The sequence below is a fragment of the Megalops cyprinoides genome, chromosome 23 (assembly GCF_013368585.1).
Source record: "Megalops cyprinoides isolate fMegCyp1 chromosome 23, fMegCyp1.pri, whole genome shotgun sequence".
NCBI classification, from domain to species: Eukaryota; Metazoa; Chordata; class Actinopteri; order Elopiformes; family Megalopidae; genus Megalops; species Megalops cyprinoides.
This window is the reverse complement of record NC_050605.1, coordinates 7875637-7891325: the sequence shown is the minus strand read 5'-3', so window position 1 is coordinate 7891325 and position 15689 is coordinate 7875637. Positions and strand designations below refer to the sequence as shown.

Sequence of the window (15689 nt, the reverse complement as noted above, 5' to 3'; positions counted from 1 at the left end):
GGAGAAAAGGCTTTTTCAGCTGAGTTGGGATCGGGTCGGTAAATCAGTCTCTGATTGCTGTCGGCAAGGACGGCTGCAGTCTGTGTGAGACCCATACACAACATTTTTATCTGGAGCGGAAGCAGTTCCTCTCTCATAAAAAAAAAAAAAAAAACCTTAAACAAAACACAAAGTTCTCAACAGTGGAGTTGCTTGGTGCGCTGAGAGGAGGGCGGGCCAAAGCGAATGCTCGATACAGTAACTCTCTCCCCTGGGCTCTCCACACATCCCCCCCTTTCCCTGCTGGATGCGGGGGCCTGAGCCCCGCTGCTGATATGTGAGCAGGAACTGCCGTCCCACAGGGAGGTGGGAGGGGTCGAGGAGGGGCGGGGGAGGGGAGGGGGGGAGATTCGGGTGGAGGGGGTTTAGAATAGAACTCCTCCTGCTCTGTGGAGAGGAAACTGCTCCGTACTACAGCCGCACGCTCCCACACGCTGGCTCAGAACGCTCCCCCGGAGGGGTTTAACACAGAGAGAGAGAGAGAGAGACAGCAGGGTGGACAGACTTTTTACAAGCAAAGTCCTGCTTTAAAGGAGAACTGAGGGGGGGAGAAAACAGGAGGAAGGGACTCGGAAAGGCAAGCGGCTCTTCCTCTCAGAGCGGAGTGTCCTGCCGGGCCGGGGCCCGGGGAAAGTGTGGCATCGTGGCCGTGTCTGGATGTGATTAGAGGCAGTGTCTTCGCTCTGAGGCGCAAAGCGTCACGTCTGTGTCTCTCTGCCCCTCTCTTCAGGTGTTCCAATGGAGGCAGCTGGAGAACCTCTACTTCAGAGAGAAGAAGTTCTCTGTGGAAGTGCATGACCCTCGCAGGTAAATCTATACAACACCTCAGCGCAGCTGGACCTGAGGCAGGTCTCACTGAGCAGGTCTCTGTGTGTACATCTGCTCTTCTGATTACTATATGCATGTGCTTGGTGGAATTCCTTTTTGTGCTCTGGATTCTTTCCTATTGCTGAAGGTACTTGTTTTATTTATTCTTTGATGTAGTTTATGTTTAATGTCCATTACAACACAGGACCAGTTTCATCACTCAATCACAATATTACTTTTTTTAGAGCTTGCATTACAGGGAGTCAAGTTATACAAACAATTATTTAATAATAAAAGTGAATTAGTTATTCACTTATTGATTTCTGGCTAAATTAATACAATTTCCGTAGTGACGGATGCTACATTAGGTGCAGCTTATGTTACTGATTGGTTGATTTATTGAAGGGTGACTTCTGAGAATGCCTTGAGCAACAGGTGACGTTTCTGTTACCAGCGCAGAAAGAAACGCAGTCACACATAATGACCAAATAAGCCTGCATGGAAACTTGGACAAGCGTGCAGTATGAGTTATACCAGAAGCGACTCCCCCCCCCTCTCCCGCAGACTGTGGGAGACTTTACGCGGAGTTCGGTTTTTGCGCGTATGTTCATTATCAGATGTAGGTTTCCCTTCATTGTTCTTGCGCTTTGCGCCCTGGCAGCGTAACCCGAGCCGCACGGCGGCGCTTACCTCCGCTCCGTCGTCTCTGAGCGTCCCGAGCGCAGAAAGCGCTCCCTCAGCATGCCATTTCCAGGCCAGGCTCTCGTGTAACACCTCATTTCTGCCACTTTTTCGAGCAATTCTCCCAGAATCCCTGGAACGATTCGGTGTCGCAAAATTACACAGGAAACCTGGGCGAGCGCGGTTCTCTAGGTTTCTGATGTCAGCTTCACGTGGGCTTTTTTTTTTCCTTTCCTCAAAAGGCACCACGGATCTTTCTCTGAAAATATGCAGATGTAAGAAAAAGAGAATTTTAAAAAGATAAGTGGAAGTGGAATAAGTGGAAATATTAAACCCAGATGTACGAAGGACACACAACGAACCTTGCGAGGGGGGATTTTATGAATGTTTGAGTTGTTCAGTCAAACACTTCCCTTGAGTTGCCCTGGGTTTTTTAGTTTATTTCAGTGGACAGCTCAGGGTACTCTTTAACCGTTATGTTTAGAGTCCAGTATGCGGGCCAGGAAGAGGAACAGCATTTGAGATTGAAAGTGGCAGATGATTGCAGGGGTGGTTGCTGCTTTGAATCTGCTCCCCCTGTAGGAGAGATGGCTATCGGACTCCCACTTGGTCACTTCATCGACCAAGTGAAGCGAGGTGGAAGACTGCAGTTACTTCCAGCAGGCCTCCACACAGATTGGAGGCCGGACTGTTAACCAAGCCGAGGCGGATTTATGACACTTTAATAACAGCCTGGGGGAAAATGGCGGTCACTTTCACTGTCACGGCGCTTGTCCTGCTTAACATGTGGCTTTTACAAAGAAGACGGGTCTATTTTTGTTTGAATTTGGCCGCCTCAAGCAAAACACAGACTCGGTCCTCTCTGTTTGTGTAAGCGGGTTTGTAGTTCAGGCAGAGGTGTCTCAGTCAGCACCCTGTGGTACACTCTGTGGGAAACACTGTGTGTGGCCTTTCTATCAGTTCTGCAGCGGAGCCAAATCTGTGTAGTCATAAAACAGGCCGATGAAGTGTTTTGTGCTGAGAATGATGTGGAGCACAATGGTGAATATCAAGAGTGTAAACAAGGTTATGAGTCTGTGGTTTATAAAATTGATATATAAATGCCATTGTAGAACAATTTTCATAATGTGGTTTGGCATTTTTTTTATGTATGTAATAGCAGTTGTGAACAATGACATGTTTTGTGGTTATTAATGATGTATAACCGGCCTTGGACACGACAGCAAGATTGTAAACAGTGTATATAAAGTGGTTTTGGTGTTCCCTCCAACTGCAGGGCGTCGGTGACCCGAAGGACGTTTGGCCACAGCGGCATCGCGGTGCACACCTGGTATGCCAGCCCCGCCCTGATAAAATCCATCTGGGCCATGGCCATCAGTCAGCACCAGTTCTACCTGGACAGGAAGCAGAGCAAGGTGAGTGAGTGGGCCTGGGGGGTTACCTGTAGGAATATGTGGGTGAGCGTGCGTTCTCCTTTTAATCGGTGCTGAAGATGCAGGGTCTCTTTCTGCAGTTTTTTCTGTGTTTTAGTCCCCCCAGAAGACCAAGATTTCTTCAGTCCCTGGGATTAAGGATGGTCTAGGCAACAGATACTAGGTCAATATCATTATGCACTCTAGCTTTTTAGTGAGAAAGATTGTCTTGAGGGTTTTTTAATGGCACTGATATGGAGCCACATTGTTTACTAACTGGTTTGGGAGCTTGAATTTTAATCAGAAGGTTCTGGGTTTGAATTCTGGGTGTGAACAGTACTGGTGTGCCCTTTAGGCAAATTGCTTCATTAAAGTCCAGTTGTATAAATGGACAAATTGCCAAATGTACATTAAGACACACAATACTTCATGGATAAGGATGTCACATAACAAAATACATATTGTAATGTAAGTGTGGCTGTAAGTGGGTTTTTTCTAGCACTGGAATTCATCTGTGTGTTCATTGCAGATTAATGTGGAGATGTAGGGCAGCAGGTTGCTGATTGGTTCTCCTCAGGTTTTTGAGTTCGGAATGCAAATGTCCCCTTTAAGCCCAGGATTCCCCGCATCTCTTAGCAACCCACTTCTTTCAGCCAGTTACTATGTCTGTTACAATCTAGACACTCTGTGACTGGGAACAGTTTACCACTGAAGAGAGTATTTTTCTTCCCTTCCTGGTCTGGCTAAGGAGATTTGGTCACTTGAAATAGTTTAGCTGAAGACCTCCAGTGATGGAAGGAGTCTTGTTACCTCTGATAAGAGAATATCTGCTCTCGGTTCTGACCCTAGGCTAGTTTTTATTAAGTAGGCTGTGTTGAAAAACTGCGTGTATTCACTTTCATATAAAAGGGCAGCAGAATGCTGGATTTCTAGAGAAGACCATCATAAGGATGTATGGAACAAATGTTGATCCATTGTTGCCTGAATCACTTTGGCTCTCCAGTCGAAAATCCATGCAGCGCGAAGTCTGAGCGAGATCGCCATCGACCTGACGGAGACAGGAACGCTGAAGACCTCCAAACTGGCCAACATGGGCAGCAAGGGCAAGATCATCAGCGGGAGCAGCGGCAGTCTGCTGTCCTCAGGTGAGCAGAGCATTTAGACCAGGAATATACAGAGTTATGCAGTGCCACAACCAGGAATATAGAGAGGTATACTTCAGGTTACTGGAGCATTGAGATCTAGAATATACCCAGTTACATTTTGAGTCAGTATAGTGTCACACCCAGGAATATATAGAGCTGTGCTCCAGGTGGGCAGACAGTCATACTCAGGAATATGCAGAGTTATACGTCATGTGAGGAGACCTTCATACCAGGAAAGAGTTATCTTAAGTCCTTATCTTTGTCCATCTTAAGACCATGGACAAACAATAGTGTCTGAACCATCTGTTGCACTTCCACCATTGTCAGATGTGTGCAGGACACACGTGTGAAAATGCCAGAACATTTTTACTCCTCCACAGTGCACACATGTGTTCTGCTGAGGACAGTCGATGTCAAGGACTCAGTAAGCAAGCCCCTCCAGTGCCAGCACTGGGTTCCCAGCACAACTACGGGAGAAGGAAATGAACTTGTGTAAAATAACCAGAGGGCCTTCGGATCGCTCCGTGTTGCTTTTGGAAGGAGGCCCGGGTTTCGGTTTTCATGTTCAAATGGCGAGGTCCTCGGGGGACGTGCCGTGTTTAATATGTCCTCATTAGGGTCGTATTTCGTAAGTGGGGATCAGCGCGTCTTATTTATTGGCCACACATGCCGGGAATGCGGTCTCTGTCTTCACATGGAGGGGGACCGGCGAGCAGATGAGTGTAAGCGAGAGGCACGTCTGCTGGGGGCTGTGAGGAGATTAAGTTTCCATTGTTACAGACTTTTGTAAACAAGAGACTGTGTTGCGTGGAATTCTGTCAAATCGGTTTGGGAGAAAATTGCGTATGCTGCGCAGGATTCCAAACAAATGCCAGTCATCTGGTTTGGAATGTGCTGAAATTCCTGCAGTGCCATTTTGGGTAGAACGCATTGCAGGCCTTTCTGTAGGGCACAGAGCCTTTTATTAACTGCATCAACAGCTGTGGAATGAAGGTGCTTGCAGGCCCTCCTTCGAGGCTGACTATTTTCACCCTGTGTAAAGTGGCTGTCGGGTTGGTTTCCATTGTTCAAACGTAAATACAGGTGCATACCCGCCTGCTAAAGAGGTTTCATTTGCTAAAGAGCTCCACAAGGCTCCCAGCTTTTGACTGCAGTATCTGGGTGCAGAGAAAGGAGCTTTGGCTTTGGGACTCCTGTCAGAAGCAACGTCTGCTGTAATCAAGCATGACAGATGCATCCCCTGGGAAAGGGATTTGAGTATATGTCCTCCTGGGCCACTCCGTGCAGATCTCTTAGGGAGTGACGGAATCTGTGAAGACGTCAGAGGGGCAAAGTCATACCCCTGCAAAACAGAGACTCACCGGAGTCCAGTGACCACCTGGGTCAGGGGTCAGGCGGCAGGCGGGAGGGCCAGGCTCAGGTCCCGACCCCGCAGTGGTACAGACCCCTGCTGTCAGCCTCACTCTGAACCGAGCCCCACACAGGCCCGAGGAGGAGGAAGCGAGGTGCGGCGGCCCCAGCGCTGTGCCCCACACTCCGGGACACCCAAGCAAAGCCCCACAGCGGAGCAGAGCAAACATCCTGAGTCTCCGCGAGGAGCTGGGCGGCTCTAATCCCTCTTCCAGCTTTGGCTGACTCACACAGCAGGCCACCAGGGCTCTGTTTGCCCAGAGAATTAGGGTCTCCCTGAGGCCCAGTGCAGGCACATTGGTAAAGGCTCGGTGTCCCCTTTCACTTTAACATGTGGTATCCACAAGCCGTGATGTAGAAGCTTATTTTCAGCAGCCATTCATTCTTAGGCTTATTGAAACGGCTCTAACTGAATACTAATGGGTTAGATAGCAGTGCTGGCTCTGGCTCTCATAGGCAGGCAGGCCTGCAATGGATACGTTTAAATTTCAGCCCTTTCTCTATGACGTGGCTCAGCCGTCACCTGTAACATGGTGAACTTTTCTATAAATGTAAAGATCTGCTCTGAAGACAAGATTTTCTTGACTCTTGCATTTTGAGAAGCATTTTGCATTTTGTCACCACTGATGTTTTATTTCAGTTTTTTCCCCGTGGGGGTCGTTTTCACATAAATCTTGTGAATTTCCTTGCTGGCAGTTTTAATTCTGCTTTGTCCTTACTCACCTCAGAACCACGTTTCACACTGTGGAAAATGGCTGAATGCCCTTCTCCTCTTTTTCTGAACCTCCTAGCGGGCGTAATAGTGGTTCATTTCATTTAATGCTTTAAAACAACATCAATGACTGGCACGATTGTAAATGATACTACGCCATTACGACTGCAGATCCCTGAAACATAAGATAATTACAGTGAATTTTCCACAATCCGTGGCCACTGGGCCTTTGCTCATGATTATTATAATGAGATGGCTCAGTGCATGGCCAGCTCGCTCGTTAGGAGGGGGGGGGTAATTAGAGAAAGTGTCCAGTCAGCCCCGGGCGCAGTCCCCTGCTCTACTACCTCACTTAATTACCGGCCCTCCTCGAGGACTGCGGGGCGAACGCTGTGGGCGTGCCCCTTGGTGCTTCCAGGTGTCAGATGGGAACACTGCTGTGAACCGTACAAGTCTCATTATGAAGGTATATCAGATTTGTCGCCCACATCATAAATGAGGTTTCAAGCGCTGAGCCCTGCGAGGGACCTGCTTTTCCATCCTGCTGCTGTGACATTTTATTCCAGCCCTGCACACTCATCAGAACTCATCACTGCAGGCTGCCCTGAAGTTGGAGCCACCGAAGTATAAGGAAGCTACTTTTACTGGACAATATTTTGCTGATGTTAGTTATTTTACTTTCAAGTCACCTGTGTTGCAGCAGTTTTTTCATTCAATCAGCAAATGATTGGGAGGGGACCAGAGTCCCACAGGGTACTGATACTGAGTACTGAGTTATCTGTAAAAGGTGCTGGGTGAACACAAGGACCCAACCGTAGGTTTTCTGCAGTGTCTAGGACATGTCCGGTGGAAAACTGGAAAAGCTTTGGTCATGTGTGTTTTTCTTTTTCTGGAATACATATCTGACACATTAATCAGTTTTTTTTTCTTAAACTCAAATGGTTCGTGAGGAATTTCTCAGTATAACCTGGGCCTGCTACTTTAAAAGTGAGTGTGATTTCTTCCACATTGAGGAATCCATTCTTTCTTTTCAATGTTGATAGATTACACAGTTCCTCGTCTCACGAGAGGTGGCCCGCTTTTTTTTTCTATACACAGAGACTTAACTTGTGTGCCACCCCTCAGATATCTCAGAACATGGCCTCCTCAGTGCTTTTGATTACACAGCAATTGTTTTTCAGTACATCGAATGCATTCTAGACAGTGCCAGGAAGTAGAGCAGCACCGGACTAATAGCAGAGCGAGGTCATTGTTCTCTCAGCTGGGAGGAGCCATTCCTGTGTGGCAGGGCCGGTGAGAGCGTGTGGCTCTCAGGGGATCCATAACTCTGAGGTAACGGCACACCCCAGGAGCCCTCAGCCCCCTTTTATTAAATACGACCGTCCCCCGCGCCGGCGCACCGACCCGGCGAGCACAGGAAGGTACATATCAAGCAGCTGTCCTCCCCCAGCACAGCGGGAGTCTCCCGCTACACAGAGACCCACAGACTACAGCGAACAGCTCCAGCCTACACAGTCTAAACTCTCCAGCGATTTACCTTGCAGACATGTGCGGTAATGAGTGAGTGTGCCATTCATCCCTCTCCCCCCTCCCTCCCACCCCCGCACTAATGAATTCTCCTCAGGAAGCTTTGCTGACACATCGGCACTCAGGCAATGCAGCGGGTAGCCCGACGGATATCCCATGTTGGTTAGTCACACGCTTTGTTTTGCTCCCCCAAACAGCTCAGCGTCTGGCCTTTCACACCCATGTCTGAACGCACGCGACCCCTTTCAGGACAGAACGGCCGCTTCTTTTCTAACCCTCACAATAAGCCTGTCCTTCCTGTATCAGAACTCAGAGGAATGTCGGAATTTTGAAAGTGATCAGGATGTGAGAGGCGCCTGTTTGTGCTCATTGTTGTGCTGGTTTTTGCTTAGCGTGTTTGTGATTTCATCCAGCTTGTCGTACTGGTGAATCGTTGCTTTTAGCATGGGAACGTTGTCAGGGATATTGCTTTTGTTGAAGAAGTGGAATGGCTGGGTTACTTGTCAGTGAAGCAACAATTTTAATTTCTCCTAAAGTGCTCGTCCCCCAGGGGGGTGCTCTTAAACAGACTGTGTTGGTCCCACATATTAGGAAGTGGGAGAAGGCCCCATCCCTTGGACTCTGCCCTTTTCACTCTGTATTGAAGATGACAGAGATAACATTCCTGTCAGAGCCCGCATTCACTGAGTATCAGAAACAGCTGGGGGGCTGGTTTCTGCGGAAGGGTCTCTTATCGTGGATGCTTATGTTTGGAACAGACTCATCCTCATGAATGTCATGAAGGTTTGTCGCTTCGCCCTCAGATAGCAGCACACGTGATAGGAGCCGGAGACTGCCTGGAGTTACCAGCCGGCGTCACGTTTGAGCTTTATTTTGGGTGTCAGCCGGTGCATTGTTAGCAAATAAAGGAAACATGTATTGACAGGCTCCCAGGAGTCGGACAGCTCCCAGACCGCCAAGAAGGACATGCTAGCTGCGCTCAAGGCCAGGCAGGAAGCCCTGGAGGAGACGCTGCGTCAGCGGCTGGAGGAGCTCAAGAGCATCTGCATCCGCGAGGCGGTAAGGGCCTGAGGCGGGACAGCGGTCCCAAGGGGACGGAAGACCACATTGCTTTCGGGGCTTTATTGACTGCTGCTTCCAAAATGTCTGTCATCGGCCTCTTTTGCATATACAAAACACATAATGCATGTACAATGCTTCTGGATTAAAACAGGGCTTTCCGTTGCTCATCTAATATTTGCTTTTTGTGATAACTGCTTTCTGAGGTGTTCAGATGGGCTTTTAAATACACACTAAAATAGATTTGATATCTTTGTTTAAGCCAGTCTGTTTAATTTCCTGTGGCATGAATAGCCTTTTTTGAGACTTTTGTAACAAGGCATGTGAGGGTTTTGGAATGTGCTTTTATGTCCCTCTCCCTGTAACAGGAGCTCACTGGCAAATTGCCGAAGGAGTACCCCCTTGAACCGGGCGAGGAGCCTCCAACCGTCCGTCGCAAAATCGGCACGGCGTTCAAGCTGGACGAACAGAAGATACTGCCGAAGGGAGAGGTGAGAGCTTCCCTGCGCCCTTTGACCCTTCTCACAGGTACCTTTTCAATATGGTAGAACCTGCCATGGCAGTTCATCGCAAGGTTGACCTGCCTAGCGCTCCCAAGATTATATATTTCAGTTATCAACCCCAACATTTGCAGTTCATTTTTCCTGGCAGGAAAACTAATGATGTGGAATTCATTATTTCATGAGTTCTCTGTAATGAATATTGATGAGGACGAATAAGGCTCTGGATTTTGTTAATTTTATGATGATGAACAAGCTTTCAAATGCTGATCAAATATTTGACCATGAGATCACTTATCAATTATTTATGTCATCATCCCTATCTGTAATGGATTCTGCCTGTTTGGACACAAAATAATCATGTTAGTACTTTATACAGTAATGTGTGTTGTAATATGGCCAGTTTCGTGTTTGTAACGGGAAGTGGTGATTGTGGCATTGAAACAAAGCAAGGGGAATAGCATGGTAGAAGAAACAGCAGTGGGGTGAATGTTTTTGCCAGGCTCCAGTTACACACACTTTCACAAACAGTGAAAGTCGGATGTTAGCATTTACCCACTGGACGACAGAGAGGCACGCAAAGGGAATGTTTTCAGCTGGGGGGGCTCCAGTAGTCTAATGTGGTTCCGCGTTGATCCAACAGAATGTGTTCGACTAGGAGCGGAGCAGGATGCTTTCGTTGTCGTTGCTGTCTCTGCGGAGAATACGCCGTGGGGCTGTTGGGTTCCTCTGTTCGTATGGGCCCCTGCTCTGGTCCTTGCGGTCACTGACAGTGCAGTGTGGCAGCAGAAGAGAAGTGTGTTAGGGGAGGAGTGTGTTCCCTGTTGTACTGGCCCTGGTTGTCGCTGTAGAGCCTGAACATATTCCAGCTCTGTTCTTCGAAGCAGTTAGTTCATTTGGAAAAATGCAACCAAAATATGTGTGGCCCTGATGCTTTGTGTGCGTGTGCGTGCATGTGTGTGTGAGTGTGGATGTGTGTACGTGCGTGTGAGCGTGTGTGTAATTGTGTGTGTGTGTGTGTGTGCGCGTGTGTGTATGTGTGTGCATGTGTGTGTGTGTGATTGTGTGTGTGTGTGTGTGTGTGTGTGTGTGTGTGTGTGTGTACGTGTGTACATGCGTGTGAGCGTGTGTGTACGTGTGTATGTCTTTGTTTTTGTGTTTGTGTGTGTTTGTGTGTTAATATCTGTGTGTCTCTGGGGCAGGAGGAGGAGCTGGAGCGGCTGGAGCGGGAGTTTGCCATCCAGTCCCAGATCACGGAGGCGGCGCGGCGGCTGGCCAGCGACCCGCACGTCACCAGCAAGAAGCTGAAGAAGCAGAGGAAGACCTCCTACCTGAACGCGCTGAAGAAGCTGCAGGACATCGAGAACGCCATCAACGAGTACCGCGTCCGCTCCGGCAAGAAGCCCACGCAGCGGGCCTCGCTCATCATCGAGGGTGAGCCTCACTTAGCGTGCTCCTCTGCTGAGCACCGGATTAAGCAAAATGTTTTATTCCACAGTTACACTAATCATTCAGCTCTGATTGGCTGAGGCGCTTCCTGCAAGGCATCTGAGCCAACCAGAGGTGAAGCTGTGAAACCCATTACATTACATTACATTATTGTCATTTTGTTTCTTATCCAGAGCAACTTACATACAGTAGGTTACAATGCATTTATACAGCTGGATATTTGCTGAGGCAGTGGTGGGTTAAGTACCTTGCCCAAGGGCACAGCAGCAGTGCCCAAGCGGGGATCAAACCAGCAACCTTTTTAGGTTATGAGCCCTGCTCCTTACCACTACACCGTTACACCATACTGCACCACAGTACATGCATGTTTTAGAAAAAAAATCCAATCTTAGATTGCGATGTGACATATGTCTTGACACAGGTCATTCAAGTTGATAAGTCACATGGTTCTCATGATTAATTCAAAGCAGTCTTAGCCTATCAAAAGTTTGAGCTATTTTCATTTTAACCCCCTTCGCTGAGTCACACTTTGAAAGATAAAGTATCAGTCTTACACAAATGCGTGCTCATATTCCAGACTAGCACAGTGCTCTTTTAAAGTTTTTATCCTCCCCAAGCTGTTGTTTCAAAATGTCAGGGTGACTCATATAATACAGGCAAAGGGCACAGTAGTAATGAAATCAGATGTTTGGCTTTGTTTTCAGAGCAGAAATCGGCAGAAGCTCAAATGCTGTTATTACATGACATTTTTTTGCATACAGACACAGTTGAAAAAAAAATGCAACAATTAGGGTTCTTAAATTATTTCCACTGAAATAGTGATAATCTCATTTCATACCCTGGAAGATGAGAGAAGTAGAGAAACTATTTATAAGTCTTCCCAGGCGAACAGCAGTTAGATCAGACAGACAGGGCCTTATCACATAGCCAGTATCAGACAGAAGGGCTAATTGTGTTGGAAGGACAGGAATATGTTAGGTTATTGTGAATACTAAACAGCCTATCTGTGAATATGGCAGACAGGCTTCTGGTAGTTATTTTAAGTCAGTGGTTAGTCACATGACTAAAAACGTCCTTTTGACGAACACTGCTCAACAAGTATTTGTATATGCGATACACATTTCAGTTCTTTTTGTCCTCTTGGTTATCTTAGCTGCAGAATGTAGGTGTTTGTGAAGAGAACATGTGAAATACTTGCTCTTGCTTATGTGTTCTGTCTGATTTGTGATTCTGACAGTTGCTCGTTGTTTTGCTCCACAGAGGCGAATCTGGGCTCTGAAGACAGCTCCCTGTCAGATGCTCTGGTTCTCGATGATGGTATGACTTTAATCGTTAATCTCTTGAGGGATTTTAATGGTAATACTGGGCATTCTTTCAGTCATTGACACTGCCGATGTCCAGTTTAATTGCCCTTCTAGGCAAAAGAGCAGTGTCGTCACTGCAGCAGACAGAATGGAAATGGCTTTACACCAAGCCATCATGACATACCGAACCACTTTGAACACAGCTGTGTGTGTGTGTGTGTGCGTATGTGTCTATATGCATGGAGGAGTGGAGAAGAGCGGTTAGAGAGAGATTGAGAGAGACGTTGTGCATTATATTATCAGTAGCTTGAGTGTAATTCCAGCAGTTGTGAGGGAGCGCATTTCTTAGCAGAGCTCAGTTGAATTGGGTCGCTGGGTTCCTCTTGTGCTGAGCGGGATTGTCACCACCTCGTCTTCAGAGCTCTGACGGTGGCGCTCGCTCCCTCAGCAGTGAGACTCCCTGCTGTTCATAGCTCCAGCTTCACCAGAGCAAAGCCCCGTGGTTCAGCAGGCCCTTTCATCTCTGATAAAAAAAAAAAAAGTCGCCATGTTTTCGGAAGGGAACCGACCGCCTCCTCTCTGTTCCTCAGACGACGCCCAGGGGACGGGCACCTTCTCGCCCGCCGCCTCGCCCCACAGGGGCCTGCCGCCCCGGCCGCCCTCGCACAGCCGGCCCCCGCCCCCGCAGTCGCTGGAGGGCCTGCGGCACCTGCACTACCAGCGCAGCGACTACGACAAGTCCCCCATCAAGCCCAAGAAGTGGAGCGAGTCCTCATTGGACGAGCCCTACGAGCGGGTCAAGAAGCGCTCCTCCCACGGCCACTCCAGGTAAGGGCGGCTGTTGATCGGGCGCGATGCGGTCCACATGAAGGGGCCCTGATCTTCAGCACTGTCGGGAAATGCACAGGACTGCAGACACCAAACTGGCAACACCCAACCAGCTTCCCCCCATAGAGCTTTAGGATTCTGCTCTGCCAGTTTAACTGTAAGGAGTCATGCTGTAACACAGTACCTCACACGGTGAGGGTTAGCACCCCCTAACCATGACACATTGTGATGCAAGTTGGGTGCTGAATGTGATTTTAAATGGCACATAGTTCTCTGCACATTTCTCTGCAAGAAACATCAGTTAACCAGTTTATATTGAATTGTTTCAATCAATTGTAAATGTAAATAAGTGTTTCACAATCAACCTCATTATTTAGTTGCATGTACCAGTCTTGCAACGACTGGTTTATAAATGTTTCTGTCCAATCGGAGACGTTTTCTGGGGTTTATTTTGTCCTGGAGCCGCTGGAGGCGGCGGTCAGTGTGTGTGTGATGCTGTTGCGTGTGCGGGGCAGGGCGCAGCGCGTGATTGGGCTGTCCCTCTTCCCTCCCCAGCGGCAGCCACAGACGGTTCCCCAGCACGGGCAGCTGTGAGGCCGGGGGCAGCAGCTCGCTGCAGAGCAGCCCCGTCCGCAGCCTCCCCCACTGGAGCTCCCAGTCCAGCATGCCCTCCACCCCCGACCTGCGCACCCGCGCCCCGCACTACGTCCACTCCACCAGGTCAGCCTCGCCGCCCGCTGCCGGTCAACGCTCTCTACTGAGGGTGCACCACTCTGAATTTATCATCATAGCAGTAGAAGTTACCCCTGTGTGTGCATTATGGATGGATATGATGGAAAGGGTTTGTCCAAGGCAGTTAAAAAATATAACGTTTTTCCATGTAGTGTTTGTTTGTGTATGCAAGCATCAGTCTCTATACCTTATCGGTAAGTAATGAAATATCGCAGTCCTGTCTGATTAATCTTTAATTTCTTTTCTTACCTCCATTCCACTCTTCTCTTTCCATTTCTTTCCCTCCTTTCCTTTCCATCCTCCCTCACTCCTTTCCTCTCCCCTTGTCTCCTCTCTCCTCTCTCTTCTCCTTTCCTCCCTCCGCAGGTCTGTGGATATTAGCCCCACCCGCCTGCACAGCCTGGCCCAGCACTTTAGGAACCGCAGCTCCAGCCTGGAGTCTCAGGGCAAGCTGCTGGGCTCGGAGAACGAGACGGGCAGCCCGGACTTCTGCACGCCGGGCACGCGCAGCAGCAACGGCTCCGACCCGCTGGACGACTGCTCGTCCTGCGCCAGCCACTCCAGCTCCGAGCACTACTACCCGGCGGCCGGCGGCAACCCCAACTACTCCACGCTGGGCGAGGACTCGCCCTCCAAGGCGCGGCAGCGGCAGAGGCAGCGGCACCGCTCGGCCGGCCAGCTGGGCTCGTCCAACTCGGGCAGCATGCCCAACCTGGCGGCCAAGAACGGCGTGGGCGGCGGCGGCGGCGGCGGCAGCCACCACGGCGTCTACATGCACAGCCAGAGCCAGCCGTCCTCACAGTACCGCATCAAGGAGTACCCGCTGTACATTGAGGGCGGGGCCGCGCCCGTGGTGGTGCGCAGCCTGGAGAGCGATCAGGAGGGCCACTACAGCGTCAAGGCCCAGTTCAAGACCTCCAACTCCTACACGGCCGGCGGCATGTACAAGGAGAGCTGGCACGGGGGCGCGGACGACGGGGGCGAGGGGGGCGTCAGCGGCGGGGGCCGCCTCACCCCGTCCCGCTCGCAGATCGTACGGACTCCCTCCCTGGGCCGCGAGGGGGGCGGGGGCGGGGCCAGCAGGTCGGCCGTTTCGGAGGAGCTGCGGTGCTGGTACCAGCGCTCCTCCGGCTCTCTTAAGGAGCACGGCAGGCTGGCGCACACCAACTCGGCCGCCTCGGACAGCGGCTCCCAGTACGGCACGCTGCAGGGCCCGGCGGGACACGGGCGGGCGGCCCGGGCCGGCACGCTCTCCAAGAGCTCCTCCTCAGGTCAGTCTGCTGCGTCTGAAAGCCCTGGGGCTGGCTGAGAGGTGGGGAGGAAGTTTGTGGTTACATTTGTATTTTTCAGTGCGTGTGTAAAAATTTGTTCTGTGTGAGTGAATTTGTGTGCACGTGAAAATGTGCATGCACATGTGTGAGTATCTGTGAGTGTGTGCATGTGTGTGTATGCATGTGGACTTGTAAGAGAAGCTGTAGCTGGTCCACTGCTGTGCTTTGCAGTAGTGAGTCTGTCCTGCTCTGTCAGGGTGGTCTGGGGAGCAGAGTGAGGATCCTGGGTGGTAGCGCCTGTCTCCGTGCTGTGAGCTCTCCTGTAAGCAGCCTGTAAAATCACAGGGAACAAAGGCCTTCCCCTGAGTACGCGGTCAGATTGTTCCTCTGGGGGCCAGTCTAAATGCTCCTGCTGCAGCCGGTGAAACAGGGAACACTCTAACAAGGACACATACATTACCTAACACACACTCACTGTAATCTGCTCGCTAAACAGAGAATCTGCAGACATAACATGGCGAAGAATGCAGTGTTTTTTTCTCCCTTTGACGGCAACCGATCATCCATTGTTATGTTAACAATACCTAGACATTGTCGGTGCCCAGGAGATGACATACAAGGAATTCCTTATCTATAACATACCATTTCTGGCACAAGTCTGTATCTCTGAACTCTCTCAGCCTTTTCTGCTGCGTGACTGACACACCCTGGAAGACTCCATTCTCCATCACATGCATGAGGTCATAGAAACGGGGTAATTTGGGTTCAGCAATCTTGTCTCTCCAATGAAGTCTGTATAAAGCCTTTCTGGAT

At 49.7% G+C, this 15689-nt stretch overlaps 1 protein-coding gene across 2 annotated transcripts in view; it reads left to right on the top strand.

The window, feature by feature from the left end:
- LOC118770194 (FERM domain-containing protein 4A-like) overlaps positions 1-15689 on the top strand; it is a 165560-nt gene that overhangs the window by 147547 nt on the left and 2324 nt on the right. Inside the window, exons 12-21 of one of the 2 annotated variants that reach the window (XM_036517720.1) lie at positions 770-846; positions 2804-2942; positions 3943-4084; positions 8659-8792; positions 9161-9283; positions 10495-10726; positions 12002-12058; positions 12636-12873; positions 13429-13593; positions 13972-14876. In XM_036517720.1, the coding sequence (XP_036373613.1) occupies positions 770-846; positions 2804-2942; positions 3943-4084; positions 8659-8792; positions 9161-9283; positions 10495-10726; positions 12002-12058; positions 12636-12873; positions 13429-13593; positions 13972-14876 (2212 nt within the window). Of the gene's footprint in view, positions 1-769; positions 847-2800; positions 2943-3942; positions 4085-8658; positions 8793-9160; positions 9284-10494; positions 10727-12001; positions 12059-12635; positions 12874-13428; positions 13594-13971; positions 14877-15689 lie in introns of both variants that reach the window. The other variant, XM_036517719.1, reaches the window with a different exon arrangement.